General features: G+C 33.0%; 1 protein-coding gene across 1 annotated transcript in view; it reads left to right on the top strand.

The window, feature by feature from the left end:
• Window positions 1-4,279, top strand: part of LOC138864374 (protein farnesyltransferase subunit beta-like) — a gene marked incomplete at its 5' end in the record, with an annotated part of 6,422 nt that extends 2,143 nt beyond the window's left edge. The window contains 3 exon segments of the mRNA XM_070130996.1: window positions 1-2; window positions 1,065-1,179; window positions 2,379-4,279. The exon segment at window positions 1-2 is cut by the window's left edge and continues 110 nt beyond it. Of these exon segments, the coding sequence (XP_069987097.1) occupies window positions 1-2; window positions 1,065-1,179; window positions 2,379-2,525 (264 nt within the window).
• Window positions 4,280-7,500: the final 3,221 nt, after the last annotated feature.

The following is a 7,500-nucleotide window of genomic DNA, read 5'->3' on the forward strand; positions in this document are numbered from 1 at the left end:
AAGTGAGTTAGGAAGTCTTTACTACTTCATCTTCATTATCATGTCTTCTTCCTCTTCTTCCTCTTTTGCTGCTTTTTCTTCTTCTTCTTTTGCTTCTTCTTCTCCTTCTTCCTTTGCTTTTCCTTCTTCTCCTTCTTCTTTTGCTTTTCCTTCTTCTTCTTCCTCTTTTGCTTCTTCTTTTCCTTTCTATTTTGCTTCTTCTTCTCCATCTCTTGCCCCATCATCTTCTTTTTCTCCTCCTCCTCCCTTCTCCTACCTTCTTACTTCTCTTCCTTCCTTCTCTTGCTTCCTTCCTTCCTTCCTCCTCCTTCCTCCTCCTCCTCCTCCTCCTCCTCCTCCTCCTCCTCCTCCTCCTCCCTTCTCCTGCTTTCTGCCTTCTCCTCCTCCTTCCTTCTCCTGCTTTCTGCCTTCTCCTCCTCCTTCCTTCTCCTCCTTCCTTCTCTTCCTTCTCATACTCCTCCTTCTCCTCCTCCTCCTCCTCCTCCTCCTCCTCCTCCTCCTCCTCCTCCTCCTCCTCCTCCTCCTCCTCCTCTTCATCCTCCTCTTCATCCTGCTTTTCATCCTCCTCTTCTTCCTCCCCTCTCCTTCCTCCCTTCTCCCTCTTCTCCTCCCACCTCTCTCCTCCCACTCTACTTCTTTCTTCCCTCCTCCCACTCTTCTTACCTCCTCCCTCTCCCTCTCCCTCCTCCCACTCCTCTTACCTCCTCCCTGTCCCTCTTCCTCCTCTCTCCTCCTCCTCTTACTTCCTCCCTTCTTCCTATCTCTCCTCCACCCTCTTCCCTCTTCTCCTCCTTCTCCTCTTCCTTCTTCTTCTTCTTCTTCTTCTTCTTCTTCTTCTTCTTCTTCTTCTTCTTCTTCTTCTTCTTCTTCTTCTTCTTCTTCTTCTTCTTCTTCTTCTTCTTCTTCTTCTCCTCCTCCTCCTCCTCCTCCTCCTCCTCCTCCTCCTCCTCCTCCTCCTCCTCCTTCCCCCTCTCTCTTCTTCTCACCTGAGTGAAGTTAAGAATTATTTGTTTTATATGAAAATTTGATCTTAATAACTCCAATACTGTTACGCTCTCTTGCAGGGCATCTGATTTTTATCACACATGCTACACTTTAAGTGGCATGTCAGTAGCACAACATTTCTCCACGGCTGCAATACACAAAAAATGTGTTGTTGGTCATTCATCTAATGAACTGGTAAGATACCTATTTTAAAGTTTTATGAAATATGATAATGCTGATGCAGGTACAGCCACCAACATGATGGCTGGGACCTTGGTTAGGGAAGCGGGAGAAGACTGAGGTGTTTTTCGATCACTGGACAAGATATGTATATATGCAAAGCTCAGGCAAAGTATGTGTGTGCATGTGTATGCGTGTGTGTGGGTGCATCTGTGCCATATGAGCCATAAAAATTTGAAAATATAAAAATACAACTAAAACAGGGGGTAGTTTAGGAGCAATGGCTTGCTTCATGATAGACAAAAGGGGACAGTGGGGTAATGTTAGTGTGTTAGACATGATAATATTCATTTATAACATTGATAGTAATGGCCTTATTGACAACAGGAAATAATGACAGCAACTCAGCAAGCACACAGGCATACGTAGATATAGACAAGTAACTGTTATTTTTTTTATAGAATTTGCTAGAAGGAGAGGGAGAGAGAGGGGGAAAGGGAGAAGAAGAGAGAGAGAAAGAGGGAGAGAGGGAGGGAGATGGCCATACATTAAAAAATCAGTGTATTATGCCCAATATTGTCTTGTCTTAATTGGGTTTGAATGTTACCCGGGCAAAAACATCTTATCGTCTGGTAATTTTGCCTTCGCTATATTACAGTGTCTTCTTTCTATCCCAATTCACTTGTGCACATAGCTTTAAACTTTCTTACCTGTTAAGGAGTAAATGATAGCAAGTAGGTGATAGGATTACTTCTGATATCCATGTGATGAATATGTTTAGTGCCTCAGATTTTATTGGGTATTGAAATGGCTAAATGTTTGTCACAACAGAAATTCCAAGCTTCTATTATTTAATATTACTATGCAATCAGATAGAAATTTCATAATTCTTCATGTTTGTACACATCTGTATAATCATTACTTCTGACTTTTATATTTTTAATGTGTATTGTAGATTTATCTTTGTGTATTTGATGATAAATAATTTGATTGGTAAGGAAGGGCCTTGTAGGAAGGACTTTCCAAACTCTGTAAAATTAACCAGGGTTGGGGAGTAGAGAGGGAATTTGGCAGACATAGGAAGAAATTCCTTATACTCCCTCTTCTCTTCCCATTCTATCTCTTCATTTTTTTTATATATATATTTTTTTTTAATCTTTTATTTTTAATGTGAGGGATAATTCATTTATATTTTTTTCTTTTGTCTTCCACAGAGTATGGTGCACCCTTTGTACAACATAGGTGTGGAGTCAGCTTTAACAGCCACGCAATATTTTAACAATTTACCAGTGCCTGAGACAAGAGAAAATAACCAAACTAGTACCAACACATCTAGTCATGATGACAGGGCCCAAACTTGAGGAGGATTTATCTTAGAAGAATATCATATAAATTGATTTAAAGTACTATGAACCTCTGCATTTTAGTTTGAAAGTCTGAAGGTGACTAATATTTTTTCCTAATGAAAAAAGTGTAGGAGAAAGTTCTCTTCTTATGGTGGGAAAGTGCTTAGATAAGAAGTGATTTGTTCACATACTTGTTGTATGAATTGAGTAAGAGGAAGTAGTCTTTTACATGAAGAATATCCCCCATGGGGTTGGCATCAAAACTACAGTATAGTTTTGGAGATTTTATTTGTTAACAATATGCCCACTTGGAAAAATAGTTACTGAAGTAAAGATATACTAAACTGAAGCAAAAGAAAGACTTGACATAGATTTAAAAGAACTCATAAGGTTACAAGTTGTGAACATGAATGCCTTACTCTGCCTGATGTAAGTCCTATCACAGAAACAAATGTGTTCATTTAGGAAGAGAGCCTTTAATGGAAACTACAAGAATTTCAGGAAAATGCTAATTTGGTTTGTAGACATGAAATGGCAGTTGCTTATGCTCCATTTTATATATTTTTACCTTACATTGGTAGATGTAGCATGCTTGATGCTAATAATGTTTCATATAGCTACTGTTAAAGAAAACAGGTTTATGTATACTCAACTGTAAAAAAATGTCTATATTTGACATACTATGTTGGGATTCAATTTAATCATCAGACATAATGTTATGGGTATTTAGCTATTTTATGAGGTGTTAGGGAGATTATTTTCAATCCTCTCCTGTAAGTGTTAGAATTTGAGCTATTAATGATGTCACATTCTTACTGGTTACAAGTGGTAGGTCAAAATGGTTCTCTTTGTGCTATATTGTCTGTTATGGCAAATATGCAACTGGTGTTTCAAGTGATGGGCATTTTGTCCACACACTGTCCGTACTGTAATTATGAAGAATATAAGTGGAAGACTGCATTTATAATGTGTGTTATATTCTCAGTTAAAATATACAGTATTAGATGATACATAGACAGTGGTGCACTCATAGCATTTGAGTTAAATGCTATCAGTAGTAAGAGCTGTTTCATACCATTTTCTCTTTCAACAAAATTTATAGTTTCATGGTGTTATAGAGAATCTCCTTAGGCAAAAGAAAATAGTGTTGATATCCATTAATAAAATTTTTACACCAAAATGGATTTGGTTAAAAAACAAAAAAACTAGCAAGTAGAAAATTATTGCCAAAATTTTTAATAATGCTTCCTAGAATCCTTCTTGATGTAGAAGTTCACATTGAAGTAATTCTGACAAATATTTAATAAGGTGCTTTACATAATGATTTTGAAAAAACACAAATGGGCAAATGGTAATTCACTTTAGTAAGAAATGAGTTTTGGTTTGGTTGCTGACTTATGGTGCTGTAACCATAAGAAAAACTTTTAATTTCATGTATTAAGTACAGCCACATATAAAAGATTGTATGAAACTGAAGCCTCAGAATACCTCACCGTGAGTTAATTTGTAATTTGTGAAACCATTTTAGATGTTCTTACATGGCTTTGGTGTGTGATTGCAAAAGAAAATGGGAAAGTTTGAACAACTTAAGATTTCTAAAACAATTGTAAATGAATTCCTTTTAATCTTTACTCAGAAACACATTTTTATATATTTTCAATATAGTTGTAGCATTGAACATTATATGCTTATTGTCATCATATTGATAAGTAGAAATTAGATTTCCTAAAACAATATTGTTGTATACTTTATTACATCCATTTTAGATCTGATTTCTTGTTTACCTCTTTCCTTGCTTATTTAAAGTCAAAGCAAAACCTTTGTGCGGTTACAGTATAGATATATATTTTTTTCTCTCTCTCCTTTCCATTTTGTTTTGTTTCCCTCTTTTTATATCCTGAATTGTTTAATTCTTCTCCTTAACCCTTTAACTGCTGTGTGCCTGTTTTACATTTACCCTGCAGTGTATCTTATTGTAGGAAAGAACAGTCTGTCATTTCCTAATCACAGCAAAGGAAAAATTGGCTGATTACAAATGAAGATACTAAATACTGCAGAGAAGCATTGTTACTATCATGGAAAATACAATTATTAAAAATAGCAGGGTTGTAGATAAATCAGGGCATTAATGAGCATCATCTAAGAACAGCAGAAGAAAGATACGGCGATCCTACACTAAGTTGTTGAAGAGGCATATGGCAATTGATGGATCAATTTTCTGTTCCATCCTTATTTCCTTCCTTCCTTCTCTGCCTCCATCCACCTTTTCTCCCTTTTCTTTCTCACTCTCTCTCCAAGTACAACAGATTTTGATGAGTTTAACATAGTTCTAGATGTCTTTTGTCAAAGGTCATCAAAAGATCAGTTCAGTTTCATTTTGTTTCTTAAGGGAGGCCCAAGTGACTAGATCCATTATTTAGCAGCATGAACTATAATTTCCAGTACAATATTCTTTATGTATCTCCTCTTAGATAATGAATATGTATTACATTGTTTTTGTGCCCTACATAGATGCAATTAACCAAGGAGCTAAATAATCAAAGTGACAGAAACAAACTTGAAATTCTTTTTCTTTTGAATTGAAATCAAAACTGCAAATTTCCTCATCTATATCACATTATATTTATAGATGTAACTGAAGCAATGGCCTGCTCCATTAATTTATTAAAACTTCAAAATCTTGAAAATCGTAGAAGCCTTTAGCAACTTAATTTCTAAACTTGGATAGCCGCTAAATAAGATTTCCTGATCTCCATCTTTTTAGTGTAATGAAAATAATATATTTGTCTGTAATATATATGTTTATTTGCTCTTGATTCCTAAATGGGTATACAGGTGCACTACCAAGCATTTTTTTGTTTCTACTATTTTTAGTGTTTATTTTTATTGTTATTTATTATTATTAATTATTATTGTTTTATAATAATAATTATTATTATAATGTTTTTATTATTATCATTATTATTATTCATTATTGATTATAGTGTTATTATTAATATTGCTAATATTATTAATGATAATGATAATAATATTATTGTTATCATTAATAATAATTAATATTACTATTATTAGCATTATTAGTTTTATTATCATTATCATTATTTTTTTTTATTGCCATTTTTTTATTGGCCTTTATCATCCATCACCAATCACCAATTGCTGTTTATATATTATATATGAATTAATCACTATAGTTACTTGATGGTAACATTATTCATATATGATTATATTTGATTATTGATTTATTTTCAACTGAAATTAATAAAATAATGATGATATGGGTGTGAAAAAAATGTTCATGTTCCTCCAACATTACCAAAATGGGACATTTACTTAATAAATAAAATTTCTTAATCAGCTGTTTTTTTATGTAAAATATATGCTGCAATAGAGGGATAGGTGCACTGCCTAAGAATTTTGCTGGTTCCTTGATTTTTACTGGTCTTTATTATCATCTCAATTATTATTGTTATTATTGTCATCACCAACACCCATCATTTTTTTTTTTTCATTATTATTGATTTTGATATTATTTATCAGTATAATCAATATATTAGTCAATACAGGAAATTGGTGTTAATATTATTCATACCTAATAATGTTTGATTGTTAATTTACAATGAACTAAAATGTATAGAATAATGATAAGAAGGACAAGTGAAAAAAACTTGGTTTCCTTTAACATGCCAAACCTGAATTTGAGGGGCTGACCCATTTTTTTTTAAGGAGTTTTCATTCATTTTGACATGAATTCCCTTAGAATGCATTAACTTCATTGCCTCCCCCCCCCCCAAAAAAAAGAAGAAAAATATAGCTGTATGTAGTAATGATAATAATAATTATTATAATAATAACAGTAACAAAAATGGATGAAAGACATTCTATTATTATACCCTATTTATTTTTGTCACTAAAGCCTCATTTTTTTCATAAAATTGGTGATTTTAATGTTTGTAATTAATATCATATTGATGATTGATTTGATGAACTGATAAGACAATATAGGTTTGAAAATACTTTTTTTTTTAAAGTCAGACTAGAAAATGGAATATAACTTATTAGGTTTTGATGTTATCCTAATTATTTGTGTTTAATCTATTGAGAAAAATATTTCCCACATTTCACTGTTCTCCCAATATTTTAGCTGACAGAATATAGAACAGTGTTTTTGGATATGTTTGGCAGAAGATGGGCACTGCACTCGATGCTTTGTGATGTTCATTTTTGTCATTATAGAAATCGGAGAAGGAAATAGCAGATGTGATTGTAGTGCTGCTTGTCTATAGATTTTACAGATGTCTTGTCTTGGAATAATGTTTATGATCTGGGTTTGCTTTTATATATGGCAATGTTGATTTCAATGTAAAGTATTTTGTTTGTATGATGACTTCAAGCAGTGCAGATGACATTACAATCATAAGGTGATTAAACATTATTATTTTATAGAACTGCATAGTTCAGAGGAGAATTTATTGTTGTAAACTAGTTTGAACATCAGTAGATTCATTGGTAGACATGAAATTCCTAATGTAAGAAATAAATTGGGATAAGCCGACAATAACCTATGTTGATGTCAACAAGGATTCTTTTTCTTTATCTCTCTAGTAGTTGAGGATTACCTTTGTAAATGAATACATCATGTCCATATTTTACTCTTTCAAATGTATGTTCATGATATTCTTTTATATAATGGAAAAAATTATTGTACATTTCATATTAAGTCCTAATTTTATGACTAGATTTTTCATAGTAAACCTTTTTTCATGTAAGTAAGTGTATATAATTTAGAAATGCTCATGATTATGAGGAAATTATTTGTATTTTATCATTCCAAAAATGTTTCCCAGTTATCCAACACATCTAACATAGTTGTAGAAAGAAGGGATGTTTAGTACATATTACAATATAGCATTATATCTTGTCTAATTTTGAGGCAGGGATGGTAGTTCTTTCCTAATGACATTTTAAGGAGAAACTTGCCAATGGTAAA

This window comes from Penaeus vannamei, chromosome 16, assembly GCF_042767895.1.
Source record: "Penaeus vannamei isolate JL-2024 chromosome 16, ASM4276789v1, whole genome shotgun sequence".
In the NCBI taxonomy this organism is placed as follows: Eukaryota; Metazoa; Arthropoda; class Malacostraca; order Decapoda; family Penaeidae; genus Penaeus; species Penaeus vannamei.